This window comes from Nesoenas mayeri (genome assembly GCF_963082525.1).
Source record: "Nesoenas mayeri genome assembly, chromosome: 1".
Lineage (NCBI taxonomy): Eukaryota > Metazoa > Chordata > Aves > Columbiformes > Columbidae > Nesoenas > Nesoenas mayeri.
The window spans coordinates 2,065,639-2,082,204 of record NC_137541.1 but is presented as its reverse complement, the minus strand read 5'-3'; the positions used below and the strand labels follow the sequence as shown (position 1 = coordinate 2,082,204).

Sequence of the window (16,566 nt, the reverse complement as noted above, 5' to 3'; positions counted from 1 at the left end):
GAAACAGCCTCAAGTTGTGCCAGGGGAGGTTGAGGTTGGATGTGGGAACAATTTCTTCCCCAAAGGGCTGTGGGGCATTGGAACAGGCTGCCCAGGGCAGTGCTGGAGTCACCATCCCTGGAAGGCTTTAAAAGTCGCATAGATGAGGTTCTTAAAGACATGGTTCAGTGCTAGAGTTAGGTTATGATTGGACTCGATGATCTTGAGGGTGTCTTCCAGCCACAATGATTCTATGATTCAGTGAAGCTGAGCTCTACCGACATGTTCTGCATATCACACCGGCTCTCCAGGCATTTCCAGACAGTGAGGAGACACTGCTGTGCCAAAAAGAGCCACCTTCCACGACGACATTGGCCAGAGTCCTGGCACTCATTAGTCTTCATCCTTATGAGGAGCTAAACTTTTATGATACTGTGCTCTACATGTAGCAGGGCATTATTCCTGCTGAAATCAGAAACACCAACTGTTTTCAGTAGGATCAGTCCTTCAGCTTTAGCAAATCGCTCAGGGGTTCACGTCCCTGGGTCTGTTTGGGGACGTCCATGTTCCTCATCCCACTCCAGAGCACTGATTGTGGTGTCCTCACGTGAAGCGGGTCCACCCGTGCTCACAAGCAGGTAGAGATGGAGCTGCTGAAAGTTGCCCCTGAACAGGGACATAAAGAGCACAAGAGATCTGAAAATGGTGCCAGTCTAAACGCCCTGCACAAGCAACACTGAATTTAAGCTGGTTTTTGTGGGTTTTTTAGACAAACTCCATGTATTTTCAGAGCTTTGACTGTCTTAACAGTTGGATATAGCAAGAATTGCTGGAGTGAAGTGATTTAGATCACTGTGTATGCCATCTCACCCTGTAATTCCCGTCAGAATGGGGCTAGTTGCTACAACAGCAATCTTTCATCTGAATTTAATCCACTTTTGACTCCCACGTGCAATTCTTCTTTACCTTCAGCAGTTACCAGCATCCATCAAACCAGGACATTGCCCCTGGGGGTTGCTTTTTGTAGGTTGGCTTTTGGGGCTTTTTTATAACTTCCGTGTTCTCTTAGAATGTAACAGTGAGGTGATTTGGGGAATTTAATCATTTTTTTGAGTAAAATTCTACTATTTTCCTTTCGCAGTTGAAAAGCAGGATCCAAAAGATAAAAGGGAAGATAGCGACGATGGTGACGTGTCATTAAAGATCACCTCCATTTTGCCTGGACTTCGTTATGCCTTACAAAAAGCCACCGATTCCTCCTGGGAGGACACAGTTGGTACCAACATCCGTATCAAACAGCACTTCCAAGAATACGCAAAACTCGATCGAAACACACAGCCCATCTCTGGCGAAACTTCTCTCCTCGCACCAACCGAGGATGGATGTACTAATCCCTTCAAAAAACACCCAGAACGATCCTTCTCCCAGCTGCAGCGTTATTTTTCCGATCCCAGCAGCTATACTCTGGAAGTGCCCGCTGCCTTAGGATGTTTGACTGGTGCTGTTCAGTCTCTTCACTACAATGATAAAGTGGATGTCTCTTCAGCTGGGCCACCGGATCCTCTTCCTCCCAACGCATCAGCAGCAATAAAAATCAAAAGCGAAAGCCCTACAGTGGGGCTGGACCAGAGCGGTGAAGAGCCCACAAAAGACATCAACTCAACCAGCAAGCCCTGGGCGCAGCAGAACATGAGGAAATCCAGGCGAGACGTTGCGACCAGCCCCAGGGAGAAATGGCCACCCCTTAAGATGCGAATGCATCCTCTGGGGGACAGCAGCAGGAACAGGAGAGCAAACAAAAAGAAGAAAAAGATCAGCATCTCTTTCTCGTTGCCTATGAAGCCAGGGCTGACGGCCAGTTCCAACGAGCCCATGCTTAAATTAGCCAATTTGCAGTTTCCGCACAGAAGGAAAAGAGGTAAGTGCTGTGTAAATGGGGCTGAATTTCTCCTGCTTCTCCAGGGTATCCAGCTGGGATGCTGAGGGTTCACTAACAGCTGTGTCCTGTTGTCCCCCTCTGGGTGCTCAGAGCAAGGAGACAGCTCCTGAAAGCATCTAAATAGATTGGTGGTGATAGAATCATAGAATCATTTTGGTTGGAACTGATTCTCAAGATCATGGAATCCAACCGTTACCTCACCCCTGACACTTCCCCATGTCCCTGAGAACCTCATCTCCGTCTGTCCAGCCCTCCAGGGATGGTGACTCCAGCACTGCCCTGGGCAGCCTGTTCCAATGCCCCACAGCCCTTTGGGGAAGAAATTGTTCCCCACATCCAACATCAACCTCCCCTGGCACAACTTGAGGCTGTTTCCTCTTGTTCTGGTGCTTTCTACTTTAGATGGGTCAAGATGTGACCAGGACAAGTTGCTTTTATCCTATTAGACATTAAGAGGAAAAAATTCAAAGCAAACATGTTCAAACACTAGGGCAGGTTGTAAATCTCCATCCTTGGAGGTATTTAAACCTCAACTTGACAAACCCCTGAGCAACCCCAGGTGGCCCAACCTTGAGCAGAGGTTGGGCCAGAGACCTGTGCTGGTGTTTGTTCCTGGGGAGCAGAGCCCGCCCACCCCCTGGCTCCAAGCTCCTTTCAGGCAGTTCAGAGATCAGAAGGTCTCCCCTCAGCTCCTGTTCTCCAGCTGAACCCCCCAGGTCCCTCAGCCGCTCCCATCACACTTGTGCTCCAGCTCCTTCCCCAGCTCCGTTCCCTTCTCTCCACTCGCTCCAGCACCTCAAGGCCTTTCTTGGCGTGAGGGGCCCAGAACTGCCCCAGGATTGGTGGTTTGGGCTCCGCAGGTCCCAGCACAGGGACGGTGACTGCCCTGGGCCTGCTGGCCACACCAGTGCTGGTCCCAGCCAGAATGCTGGTGGCCTCTTGGCCACCTGGGCACACGCTGGCTCATGTTCAGCCACTGTCACCAACACCCCCAGCTCCTTTTCCGCCGGGGCACTTTCCAGCTGCTCTTCCCCAGCTGCAGCATCCATGTGGTTGTTGTGACCCAAGTGCAGGACCTGGCACTTGGCCTTGGTGACCCTCAGACAACTGGCCTCAGCCCATCAGTCCAGCTGGTCCAGATCCCTCTGTAGAGCCTCCTGCCCTCCAGTAGATCAACACTCACTCCCAATGTGGCTGAAAATATCCAAAGGAGCCTCTTTTGGCAGTTAAGTAGATCATGGGTAGGAGGAGCGACTCTGGAAACAGACTGTTGTGTAGCACAGTGTCTGAAGCCACCTCGTTCACAGTCCATCGAGCTCTGTCTCGGGCCACATTGCCTTGGGCTTGGGTGACATTGCTGGTGGATCTGGGGGAGGTTCTCATGTGCTTCTGGGAGAGGGAAATAAGCACCTCTGGGTGCAGGTGTGCCAGGCAGGAATTAGAGTGACTTATCCCCTGAGAACACCTACTCCAGGTCAGGAAATCAGGCTTTTAATGAGCTTAAGGAGCGACGCTTAATTTTTAATAACTACTTACTGATCGCTTGCATCGGTAACAAACCCATTTGTGAGATGAGATGAGATGAGATGAATAAATCAAGTTGAATATGTCTCAAACCGAAATAAATGCCCTTGCTTTTCCTTCTCCCAGGTGCGGAGGTCCTGTCTGCAGAATTTATCCACAAAACACAGTCTGAACCTGTTTGGAAGGAAACCTCAGCTCCCCATGACCCTGGCTTGGAAACAAAGAGACTAAAGACACTGAAGGACCCAGACGGGAAAATAGTCCCTGTTGCTGAGACTGTCGCGAAGCCAGTGAAAAATAAGATGCTAAAAAGCGCCGCTAACAGCCCACCGAAACCTCATGCCAAAAACCAAGCAGAAAACGGTAAGAGCGCCGTTCCCTGTGGAAATCTTGCCTTTGAAAGCCAAATCATCAAACATTATGCGCTCGTAGTGTAAAACATGAAAGCAACCGTGAAAATCACTATTACACAAACCACGCAGGGTCTCTTCTGAGTCCAGACCTTCAGTTTGCGTCCTTGGCAAACTGCTGGGATAGTTTTAAAAGCTTCATTTTTAACCGGCGAGCTCCGAAACTGCGTTGAGGCAGCTCACGTGCCGAACTTTATAACCTCTGCTCATAGCCGGCGTCTGCTTAGAGTTTTAGTCCCTGGTGTTGTAAATCAGGGCATTTTAAAAAGAGACGGATTGTCGCAGCCTTCACAGACAGTGGATTTAAGAGGCAGTGTGGACAACCTCAGGGTGTAGCGTCTGCAGGTGCCGGCTGGGAGTCTGCTTTTAAACCGAGAACCGGTTTTACGGTGCCAAAATAAATTATGGAACAGGAGAGTCATTTTTCTGTTAATTTGTCATGTTTCCTCACACGTTGTCCTTTTTCAAATCTGCCTCTGCTCTTTCTTTTTCCCCTTCCTAAGGGAGGAGGCGGCTTTGGAGACTGGTTTAGCCACCTTGGCTCAGTTTATCCATTTTTCTTTGTAATTTGATTGCCACATGTTCCTGAAATGTGGCACTTTTCATCAGTCTATCAAGTACTGCCCCTCGTTGTCCCTGTCACATGAGGGTCCCCAGTGTGGATCTGGCCAGTGCTCTCACACAGGGTGTCAGATGGGTCTTGCTGAATGCCAGGATCTCCCAAAAAATGCAGAATAAGAGTGTTTAGGATTAAGAAATACTCAATTTATATGCCCTGCTATGCATTTCCCAAAGAGATTAAATATAATAGCATAGACATGGTTCATTTTCACAGTATCACAGTATGTTTGGGATTGGAAGGTACCTCTGAAGATCATCTAGTCCAATCCCCCATGTTTCACTTGAAGAGAGATTTTAGTGCTGGTTTTTAGGAGAAGGCATTAACCTTGTTTAATGACTTCATACTGTTTTTATGAACACGGGCCTTGAGCCACAGTGAGGGGCATTTTTAATGCTGAAAGCTGAATTTTGTGTTCTCTGGATGCTTTTGGGAGCCCCCCTGGGTTTCTGCGTGTGCTCCGGGTTACAGCTCAGGGGCAGGTTCTGCTCTTTGAGAGGATGCGCAGTGGGAAGTGTGAGGGCACGGTGGCTTTTCTTCGTGTTAAAACACAAAGGGGATTTATTTGTGTTCCTGTGGATTATTGAAAGCATAGCACAGGGTTTATCTGCGAAAAATGCAAATACTCAAGCTAGAAGAAAATTGAAAGCAAAATGAAAAGGATTAAGAAAACACCGAAAAGATCTCAGGTTGTATTTATGTGGCCAAACTGCTCTGTACACGGAGTCAAGAGTAATTTTGGTCACTCTGGACCCTGTGCCTTTTATTTGTGAGAATAAACCCCATTCCTGAACTTGCTTAGATCCCAACTCGGGATCGTTTTGTAGCAGCCATGGAGGTGGTTTTGTAGCATGATCATGAAGGTGTTTTTTTTCTTTTAAGTGTGTAAATTCGATGCTGGAGAGACAACCTTCTCAAGGCAGAGTTGGACGGTCTTCATTTATTCTCTGACTTTCTTTTTTCTCGCACAGAGTGGAATGAGCCGTTTGTCCTCCCAGGTGAAGTTTCTTCCCAATGCCATGGAGCAGATAACCAGAAAGATGAGATTTACCCAGGCAGGGTCGCCGATCTCGGTTTCGATCTGAAGGGGAACAACTACGAGTCCCATGCCTTGAACTTGCTGGCTGATCTGGCCCTGGGTTCTTGTATCTCTTCGCTCATCCCCATGGACAGCGGGATGATCGATGTGTCCTGCAGCCCCTCCAGTGATGCTGCAAAGGAGCAGCAGAGTCTTTGCAAGCATAAATCCTCGTGTGTCGCTTCTGATCATGAATACCACAGGATGGACAAGCTTGCAAAGGGAGCCACCTCTCCTTGCAAAGTGTTGCCAAACCAGAAGCTTCCTCATGCTGAAAAAATAGATTTAAATGACTTGGCCTCTGTTCCTACGGAGAAAAACACTGGAATATTCAGCAAGAACAACAGCGAGAACCCCAGCCCTGCAAAACCCCTTGTCTTGCCTCCAGGAGAGACTCAAGAAGCTGCCGAGGTGAACAAGCACTCCTTCATCTCTGCTGAGCACTCATACGCCTCGCAGATGCCTGAGCACCCAAAAAAACATATGTATCCCAGAGGAGCCCCCTACCCCGGCCCAGCACCCTCCAGAAATGGAACCAGGAGCACCCGAGCAGGACCCCTGGTTGGGAAAGTCCTCCCTTTCTGTCACCAGAACAGCACCCATGCTCAGCGACCCTTTGAGGCCGTGGCCATGAGGCGCAGGAGCGGCCTGCTCTCCACCAGGATGAAGGAGGACTTTGCCAAGTCCCACACGGTGAACATCTGTGGCGAAGCCGCAGGTGATATGAAGGTGACGTGTCGTTGGGAGGGAGAGTATCTCTTCAGTTTGGACAGCAGATACACCAATGATGCCCTGGAGAAAACCGTCATCCGCGCCCTGCATGGGTAAGTAAAAGGGTGGTGAGAGCCTGGCCCAGGTTGGCCAGAGAGGTGGTGGCTGGACCATCCCTGGAGACATCCCAGGCCAGGCTGGACAGGGCTCTGAGCAACCTGAGCTGCTGAAGATGTCCCTGCTCATGGCAGGGGGGGCACTGGGTGAGCTGAGAAGGTCCCTTCCAATCCAAGCCATTCTATGGCTCTGTGATTTTAAGTCAGTATGGAAGGCATTCTGCTGGAGACATCTCTTGGTGGATGTTCAGGGTGCTTTTGGAAGAGTCTTTGGTCTTTTTTGCTTTCTTTTGCATATAATTGTCGTTTTCCCCATGCTCACATATCCAGTTTAGCTGGGTTAAAGCTGGTGTATCTTCTCTGTGGAGAACTTGAGGATACTGGTGGATGCAAGATTGGCCATGGGCTGGCAATATGCACTTGCAACCCAGAAATCGAATCATGTCCTGGGCTGTGTGACCAGCAGCGTGGGCAGCAGGTGGAGGGAGGGGATCCTGCCCCTCTGCCCCGCTCTGGTGAGACCCCCCTGCAGTGCTGGTCCAGCTCTGGGTCCTCAGCACAGGACACACATGGACCTGCTGGAGAGGCGCCAGAGGAGCCACAGGAATGACCCGAGGCTGGAACAGCTCTGCTGGGAGGACACGCTGAGAGAGTTGGGATGTTCAGCTGGAGAACAGAAGCTCCAAGGAGACCTTAGTGCGGCCTTTCTGGACTTAAAAAGGGCCAATAAGAAAGATGGGGATGGACTTTTGAGCAGGGCCTGTTGTGATAGGACAAGGGGTGATGGTTTTCAACTAAAGAAGGGAGATTCAGGAGAATTTGTTGGCCCTGAGGGTGGTGAGAGCCTGGCCCAGGTTGGCCAGAGAGGTGGTGGATGAACCATCCCTGGAGACATCCCAGGCCAGGCTGGACGGGGCTCTGAACAACCTGAGCTGGTGAAGATGTCCCTGCTCATGGCAGGGGGGGACTGGGTGACCTTTGAAGGTCCCTTCAACCCAAGCCATTCTATGATTCCCATGTCTCTCCAGCTAGAAATGGTACCATTAACTCAAGTCCTCCTTTGCAGCTGTGAGTTTCTCTGTTTTTCAAACAAGCTGGAAGCTGCGTTGAGCAGTCGGTGACTGCAGCTGGGTGCTTGCAGCCCCCCTGCACTATGGGGCACCAGATGAGTTCCCTTGTGCTAGTCATAGTCAACAAGAGGGAGGATGAAGATGTTTCAGGCTGTGTTTCCTTTTCCTTCCAGGCCCTGGGACCCTGATCTGCCCGATGACGTGGAAGAGATGAAGCTGATACTTCATATGTGGGTGGCTCTTTTCTACAGCAAACCCAGCAAACTCCTCAGCAGCACGAGGAAGGTGGTGGAGCACAGCAACCCCAAGAAGTATGTCTCAATAAACAGCTCTGGAGGCTTTATGGAGCTTAGTGATGATGGTGAGGACTGTTTTGGGTTGGAGACGTGCCCTGCGGACTCTGGGTCAGACCCTGACCAGACTCCCAGCAGCTCTCTGGATCACAGCACGCATTGCCAGGGTCCTTTCCACGCAGAAGAGAGCCCCGCAGACTCGCAGACTGACGCTGATGGGACTCCTGGTGTTGTTGATAGTACAGTATCGTCTTCTTCAGGAGAGCTGCCCTGTGGGGAGGAGGAGGAACCTTCCTCCACAAGCTGTCCTGAGAGCCTTTCCCTCCCTGAACACGCAGACGAGAGCCTGGCTGTGAAAGACAGACAGACAGCGGCCATTCCTGAGGAGCATGTGCGTGACATCTCGCCCATCGCTGCGGTAAGAGCTTGGGGTTTGGGTGGTTAGAGTCTCCAGGGCACACTACGAGGTTCTCATGGACATGGGTTAGTGCCAGTGTTGGGGTAACAGTTGGACTCAATGATCTTGAGGGTCTTTTCCAACCCAAATGATTCTGTGATGCATTTTGCACTTCAAGGAGAAGGATCTTCTGAGAGGAGTGGAGCAGCCGTGCCTGTGGGCTCTCTTAGAGCCGGGTGTGGCGGTCCCCAAAGCAGGACATGGATGTCCCCCAGTATTTAGCTGCTCCAAGTGACTGCCACACACACATGCTCAGAGTCATTGTAAAAAAGCAGCTTTCAGGTATCAGTCTGGGTTTAAATACCCACTTGGCTGGAACTCTATCCCTGGGCTCCAGCATGAGCTGGATCTATGCCTGTCCTAGGGAGAAAGATGGGGACAGACTTTTGAGCAGGGCCTGTTGTGATAGGACAAGGGGTCATGGTTTTAAACTAGAGGAGGGAGATTCAGGCCAGACATGAAGAAGGAATTGTTGGCCCTGAGGGTGGTGAGAGCCTGGCCCAGGTTGGCCAGAGAGGTGGTGGATGAACCATCCCTGGAGACATCCCAGGCCAGGCTGGATGGGCTCTGAGCAACCTGAGCTGCTGAAGATGTCCCTGCTCATGGCAGGGGGGGAACTGGGGAAGCTTTGAAGATCCCTTCCAACCCAAACTATTCTATGATTCTATGACATGGATGCTCTCCAAGGGGAAGGAATCCCAAAGAACTAAATCAATTAAAAGGTTTGAGCTCAGTGTTTGTTCCTGGTTTCAGCTGTGAGCTCTGTGAGCTTGGATGAGGTCTCAAACCTGTGCTTAACTGAGGGAGGAGTGGGACCACAAATGGCCCAGACCAGGACTCAAAAGCCTCCCTGTCTCCTGTGGGCACCTGCCTTTGCCTGCCCATGGTCACAGCAGCTCAGATGTGTCAAGAGACACGGCACAGCCTTTCCTGTACTTTTCAATAGGCTGAGGGACCTGGGGGGTCCTCCTGGGCTGGGCAAGGGTGGGTGGCCCCGGGGTGGGAGCTGAGAGCAGCAGGAGCGGGTGCAGGGCAAGATTGTTCAACCTGGCACAGCTGCAGTTTGGTTCCTTTGAGCCAGGAGATGCCTCTGCTACTTCATCTTGGCTCTGACCACCAGAAATTAGAATCACAGAATCATTTTGGTTGGAAAAGACCCTCAAGATCATGGAGTCCAACCGCTAATCCAACCTTGGCACTACCCCATGTCCCTGAGAACCTCATCTCTGCGTCTGTTCAACCCCTCCAGGGATGGTGACTCCAGCACTGCCCTGGGCAGCCTGTTCCAATGCCCCACAGCCCTTTGGGGTAGAAATTGTTCCCGAGATCCAACCTCAACCTCCCCTGGTGCAACTTGAGGCCGTTTTCTGTTGTCCCATCACTCAAACATCCCCCAGGCCAAAACAAAATTGTAATTTATACAGGAGCAGCCCAAACTCAACGCCCCCCAAGGTGGCTTTTCCTTGAGCTCTCATTAAAGGACTGGAAACTCTAGGAGGTGATCTTGAGGTGCTGGAGTGAGTGGAGAGAAGGGAACGGAGCTGGTGAGGGGCTGGAGCACAAGTGTGATGGGAGCAGCTGAGTGACCTGGGGGGTTCAGCTGGAGAACAGGAGCTGAGGGGAGACCTTCTGATCTCTGAACTGCCTGAAAGGAGCTTGGAGCCAGGGGGGTCGGGCTCTGCTCCCCAGGAACAAGCGCCAGGAGCAGAGGAAACGGCCTCAAGTTGCGCCAGGGGAGGTTGATGTTGGATGTGGGGAACAATTTCTTCCCCAAAGGGCTGTGGGGCATTGGAACAGGCTGCCCAGGGCAGTGCTGGAGTCACCATCCCTGGAGGGTTGGACAGACGGACATGAGGTTCTCAGGGATGTGGGGCAGTGCCAGGGGTGGGTTAACAGCTGGACTCCCTGATCTTGACGGTCTTTACCAAGACCTGTGGTTCAGGAGAGCTGCGCTTTGCTGGCTCGGAGAGCTTTCCCCCGCAGAGACGGCGGTGCAGCACTTCACAACGTTTCCCTCGCCCCTCTGGTGTAGTCAGTTAATATTCCATTCTGGGTAGGGTCCTTAAATTACTTCTTATGGTTTCTGCAGCCTGCAGATGGTCAGGAGTGGAGGTGCCTGAGTAAATATAAAACATGGGTGTCTGCTGACATTTTTCAAGCCTGAATTCAAGAACTATTAATAAAATAATTCCTTTAAAACTTCTGCTCTGAGCGAACAGGCAGCAGCCATAGGGCTGCCTCTGTTTTGCAAGAAGGTAAAAAATATCCTGGTGTTTTTACCACCTGGGTTTAGTGCTGTGGAGCAGGCAGTAGAGATTTGGGGAGGAAATGTGAGCTCACTATCCGTAGTGTCTGTAGAGTTTGCTCATACAGATAAACTTGGTAGGGATAAGAGGACGCTGCTGCCTATGTTACCTCTGGGCGCTGGCTGATGGCCCTTGCAGTGTTTGGCTTATTTTTAAAGCCATTTCATGAAGTTAAGAAGGCAGAAGGTTTCAAAACCTTTCCCTGGCTGTCTGTGGGGACGGTGGTGACTCACGTGGGGTAAAGACTCAACGTGGACTTATTTTAGAGACAAACTCAAACTAATCTCCCCAGTTGCTGTTGGGATGGTTGCGCTCACAAAGTCTGAGCATTTAATATACCCACGCGTGTCCGTCTCAGCTCCTGCCTTCGCCTCCCTTGAAAATTAACCTCAGAATTGTGTTGTTTCAGGAGGAGCAGCCCAAGGAGGGACTGACAGACACTACAATCACCCCCAGCCCTTCCGATGAGCTTGGCAATGCTGACAAGTCCCCAGCTGCACTGGGCAGGAAAAACTCACGTGGCCAAGCCCCGAATTCCAGGACAGCTCCCCGGAACAATGCACCGAGTGTGCTGCATGGACACGGAGAGCAGCAGAAGAGACAGTGGGCAGCAGGGTCAGGAGGTGGCCCCGGCCCTCCCGAGGACACCGAGGGCGCTGGAGATGCTGGGCACTGTACGGAGGTTGAGGACAAGAGCTGGGCCACTGGTGATGGACCACAACATGCCTGTGATTTGATGCCCTTAGAAACACATCCCAAAAGTGTGAAGCCCGATGGAGCCAGTGGGAAAAGGAGAGAATCACAAGATCCCTTTGGACATCCAGAAAAAGAGGAAGAGGTGCAAGAAGTTAAAAAAGAGAAAGAGGACTCTGAATATGAAAGCACAGTCCTGGGATCTGTTAATTCAGCTTTTTTGGAAAGCAGTGGTGCCGACATGGAGCACGAATATGGTGAGCAGAAGCCAGAGAATTTGGCATCTCCAAAGGACTTTGGTGTCCCTGTGCCCAGCCCTGCTGCCTTAGCATCCCCCTGCCCAGGCAGATCAACACCGGGGCTGTCAGATGGGACTGGGACTGGTCCCCAGGGGCTTCCTGGTGAGACGGCACCAAACCTGGACACGCCATGGGAGCCCTGGGAAGCTCTGGCCACCCCAGATGCAGAGACAAACCGTGTTGATTTGACACACACAGCCACTCCAGCCAACAGAGGGTTGTGCTGTGACAACAGGTTGATGCTGCCGTTACTGTCTGATCCGAGCCTTGTCCTTGGGGCGCAGCCCGACAGCGTCACTGGCAAACCGGGACCTGCTGGAGAAACACTTGGGGACGGCTCGGAGCAGAAAGATGAGGATTGTGCGCCCTCTGCAGAAAGGTGGGAGCTGGCTGGGAGTGAAACTGCCGGCACAGCTGTCCTGGAGTCACCGTGCAGCCGGGGACGGTCACTAACTGTGTCCCCTGACTCCAGCTCTGTCTGCCTGACGTCTCTTGATGGAGCAGCAGATCCTGGGGCTGCTCCAAAGGAACAGGAGGCCGTGGCAAACATCCCGTCTCCATTGCAGAGCGACCTAGGAGGGAGCAGCCGCCTTTCCCAAAGCTCTGGAGGCAACGTTGATGCTGATCTGGCTTTGTTGAGCACTGGTGAATTGAACCAAGAAGAGAGGAAGGTTTTGGTGGAAGAACAGCGTAGCAGCCCTTCTGCCAACCGGACAGATGTGCTGGGTGAGTCCTCGGGAGCAGGTGACAACCAAGGCTTTGCCTTCGACTGTGCAGGTGACTCTGAAGGTGGGGAGAGCGACGACGTGAGTCTGGGTGCAGAGAATTCCCCCGGGAGCGATGAAACGAGCACCAGGATGGTGACTGAGCCACCGCAGGAGCCAGAGACATCTCTTCGTGACCTGCAGGAATCAGAGCCTTCCTCCTCCTCGGTGACAGAGGAGACATCTGCCATGGAGGAGCACCCCAGGCAGCAGCAGAGCTCCCCAAAAAGCCTGTCCCCACCTGCTCGCGTGAGCTCAGCTCCTGCTTCTCCCCCCAAACAGGACCCTCTCCTCCATGGTGGAGACTCAGACCTCCCCGACCACTTGTTAGAGCAAAGCGAGGGGTTGCCAGTCCTGTGCCAACACGGGAAAACCTGTGAGGACGTAGGTGCTGCGGAGATGAGTGCGGCTGCCAAGAGCCTGGATGGCTCCTTAAAGCCCAGAGGTGCAGAAGAGGTGAAAAAAGAGATGGGTTTGTGCCATGCAGAGCCAACAGAATGCTTCCCCGTGGCTGTGCTTGTGCCAGGTGATGCGAGATCAAGGCCTCCTCCTCCACTCAGTCACAAAACAGGTTGGGATAGCGCTGAGCCGGATTCAATCCTTGGTGTGCGCCCTGAGACACTTTCTCCTGGCACAAATCCGGCTCTGGGTGGTGCCCCACGGTCCTGCTGCGTGGGCACTTGCCCCGGGTGTGGCAGCCCTGAGGGACAAGCAAATGCTGTAGGGAGCCACAAGGAGCCCATCCTGCCTGAGGACTGCGAAGAAGGAAGCAGCATCTCTTTGGCCAGCCCCGCATTGTTTTCAGCAGGGGAGTTGCTGGTGCTACCATGCAGCCCCAAATCCATGCATAACCAGAGCGAGCATGAGGGATCCGACGCGTGTGCTGATCTGGAGGGTGCCAGCTTGGAGGTGGAAGAGGGAGAAATCCCCGCTGTCCCCTTCCTGATGTCACCGTCACCTGCACGCAAAGGAATCTCTAGAGAGGGCCCAGAGCTTAGTGACGTTGAGGATATTTCAGACATTGTCCCCTGGGCGAAGCAGCTCCCCAGCAAAGAGAGACACAGGGGCTTGACTTCTGCAGATTGCTTTGATTCTTTCTCCGGTGACTCAGACCAGGATTATTTTGGGGGGTCTTCACGATCCAGGGGATCCTACAGCACGAGATCTGTGGGTACAAGGACTAACTGCGACTCCCCCTCCGTGAGCTCGGCGCACACGGAGGGGAGCAGCGAGGACTGGGGCTTGCAGGGAGCGGACTGGAGCTGCTCACGGGCTGAGCACGGCTGGTCGATCGGCCCGGGGAGAACCAAGAGCAGGTTCATTCCGCCGTACGTCAATATTAGGGACAGCCAGGGCGTCACCAAGGACTACCGGAACTTTGTGGTCACCAAAAAGTGCCGGGAGAGGATGGGAAATTTGCCATCTTCGAGGTGCAGCCACCGCGCGGGGCAGTCGCATCTGTTAAAGTCGCTGCTGGGGACGGGGAGGGGGTTTGAGGAAATTACCCAGAGCACTTTGGACACAGAGTGTCTCCGCTTCCATTATAAGCTAAAACAAATCCTGAGGAGTGGGAAACCACCCTTTTCTACCTCCAAAAGCATCTTTCCAAAAGACTTTTCTCCCCGGGCGATGTCTGAGACGTTGCCTGTGCAAGGAGCTCCCGTCTCGCTCTCCCCGCGGAGCAGGAGCCCTTTGCAGGTGACGATCCTGCCCTCGGACACATGGCTGAGGGGACCCGGCTGTCCCCGGCAAAGCGGCCGCCATGGGGACCCGTGTCCACTGTGGCGGGACACCCTCTGTGACAAGAGGAGCAGGGCCAGATCCCAAACCGTGAGCCACGGCCGCGCACCTCCCTTCCACCTCAGCAGGCTCAAATACGATAATAAGCTAAAGGACCCATTTGGGGACATCGCTGTCATCCTCGATGAGTGCGCCGAGTTCAACAGGGTGATGCTGAGCCAGGCTGACGTGGGGAACAAGGGCAAAGGGCCGGTTGTGGCACGTGGGGACGCTGCGAGTGAGCGGACACGTGCACCCCTGCCTGAGAGGACGGCCACCTTCGAGGAGATGATCGCCGACCTGTGCAGCACGTTGTGTTTCCACCTGCGCAGCGTGGCCAAGGAGGCCTGCAGCCCTCCCGGCATGTTCTACGTGGTGGAGACGGGCAAGGAGCCGTTCTTTGCGAGAGTGAAGGTGATGGCGGGTCCTCCTGGGCTGGGCGAGGGTGGGTGGCCCCGTGATGGGAGCTGAGGGCAGCAGGAGCGGGCGCAGGGCAAGATTGTTCAACCTGGCACAGCTGCAGTTTGGTTCCTTTGAGCCAGGAGATGCCTCTGCTACTTCATCTTGGCCCTGACCACCAGAAATTAGAATCATGGAGTCATTTTGGTTGGAAAAGACCCTCAAGATCATGGAGTCCAACCACTAATCCAACCTTGGCACTACCCCATGTGCCTGAGAACCTCATCTCTGCGTCTGTTCAACCCCTCCAGGGATGGTGACTCCAGCACTGCCCTGGGCAGCCTGTTCCAATGCCCCACAGCCCTTTGGGGAAGAAATTGTTCCCAAGATCCAACCTCAACCTCCCCTGGTGCAACTTGAGGCCATTTCCTGTTGTCCCATCACTTGAACATCCCCCAGGCCAAACCAAAATTGTAATTCATACAGGAGCAGCCCAAACTCAATGCCCCCCAAGGTGGCTTTTCCTCGAGCTCTCATTAAAGGACTGGAAACTCTAGGAGGTGATCTTGAGGTGCGGGAGCGAGTGGAGAGAAGGGAACGGAGCTGGTGAGGGGCTGGAGCACAAGTGTGATGGAGCGGCTGAGGGACCTGGGGGGTTCAGCTGGAGAACAGGAGCTGAAGGGAGACCTTCTGATCTCTGAACTGCCTGAAAGGAGCTTGGAGCCAGGGGGGTCGGGCTCTGCTCCCCAGGAACAAGCGCCAGGAGCAGAGGAAACGGCCTCAAGTTGCGCCAGGGGAGGTTGAGGTTGGATGTGGGGAACAATTTCTTCCCCAAAGGGCTGTGGGGCATTGGAACAGGCTGCCCAGGGCAGTGCTGGAGTCACCATCCCTGGAGGGTTGGACAGACGGACATGAGGTTCTCAGGGACATGGGGCAGTGCCAGTGTTGGTTTAATGGTTGGATTTGATCTTAAAAGTATTTTCCAACCAAAATGATTCTATGATTCTGTGATTCTTCCACCACTGGCTGGAGCCCCGGCCTGGAGCACGTGGTTTGTTGGACAGACGGACACCGTAGCCTGCCCTCTGCTGGGGTGACTGTCTTGTTCCTCTGTCCTTGTCCCCAGACACACGTATACAAGTATCACAGCACTGCTGTTGTACAGATATTCTCCGTACAAACCTCCTCACGCGCTTTCTGTTTCAGACGTTGCTGCAGGAAGGCGGCCGCGTGGAGACGGAACCCCTGAGCTTCTGCGAAGCGAAACACCCAGACACTGACAAGCTGCTCATCGTCATCAGGAACGAGGACATTTCCTCACACATCCACAATGTAAGGCCCCGAATCCGTCCTTATTTTTTCTACCAGCACTATTTTTTAATATCACGATCCATTTTAAAGGTTTTGTTATAATTTTGCACTATATAGAGCTGCACATTTAACTTTCAGTCTATGCGGATAGACTTCTCTCTACTGAAAGAGCCGTGCTTCAAGAAGACATGGTAAAAACAAATACTTCAAAAACACAAAGCCTGTCAAGTTCTGCTCTTCTCCCATCTCCATTTTTGATGGCTGAATAATGTCACTTGGAATAGCCCAGCTCAAAGGAGTCAGGCTGGGCTTATCTCGTGTTACAGAACAATTCAGCTGGGCTTTGGCTCGTGAATATTGCAGCAGACTGAGCTGCTTGTAGCTCCACGTGTCACCATCTACAGCTTTGGGGTTGGGACATGGACACACAAGTGTTGGGGTGACGCAGACAGAGGATGGCTTGAGGTCCCCGGGTCACCGAAGAGCCGGTGTGAGTTGCAGAGAAGCGTAAATGCGGTTGAAATGCGTCTGCATGCACAAAACCATCTCTCCTCACACAGGTCCCGTGCTTGCTGCGGCTAAAGCGCTGCCCCAACGTGGTGTTCGCTGGAGTGGACAACCCTGAAGATATAACAGCTTGTACATACCAGGAGCTGTTTCATACCGGCGGCTTTATAGTGTCAGACAACGAGGTTTTGGAAACGATAACGCTGGGTGAGTCTCGCTGTGGCCTCTCGTGTGGAGGCCAACGTGCAGTGTCGGGTGTGGGTTGCTGACACCTTCCAAAAACTTGTCATGGGTGTCCTGTGCTCCTGCTTT

At 52.7% G+C, this 16,566-nt stretch overlaps 1 protein-coding gene across 1 annotated transcript in view; it reads left to right on the top strand.

Moving 5' to 3' along the window:
• The window catches only part of TASOR2 (transcription activation suppressor family member 2), a gene marked incomplete at both ends in the record, with an annotated part of 43,331 nt that overhangs the window by 21,173 nt on the left and 5,592 nt on the right, over positions 1 to 16,566 (top strand). The window contains 8 exons of the mRNA XM_080359902.1: positions 1,121 to 1,689; positions 1,783 to 1,897; positions 3,569 to 3,805; positions 5,395 to 6,373; positions 7,620 to 7,978; positions 11,249 to 14,451; positions 15,643 to 15,768; positions 16,308 to 16,461. Of these exons, the coding sequence (XP_080216028.1) occupies positions 1,121 to 1,689; positions 1,783 to 1,897; positions 3,569 to 3,805; positions 5,395 to 6,373; positions 7,620 to 7,978; positions 11,249 to 14,451; positions 15,643 to 15,768; positions 16,308 to 16,461 (5,742 nt within the window). The remainder of the gene's footprint in view (positions 1 to 1,120; positions 1,690 to 1,782; positions 1,898 to 3,568; positions 3,806 to 5,394; positions 6,374 to 7,619; positions 7,979 to 11,248; positions 14,452 to 15,642; positions 15,769 to 16,307; positions 16,462 to 16,566) is intronic.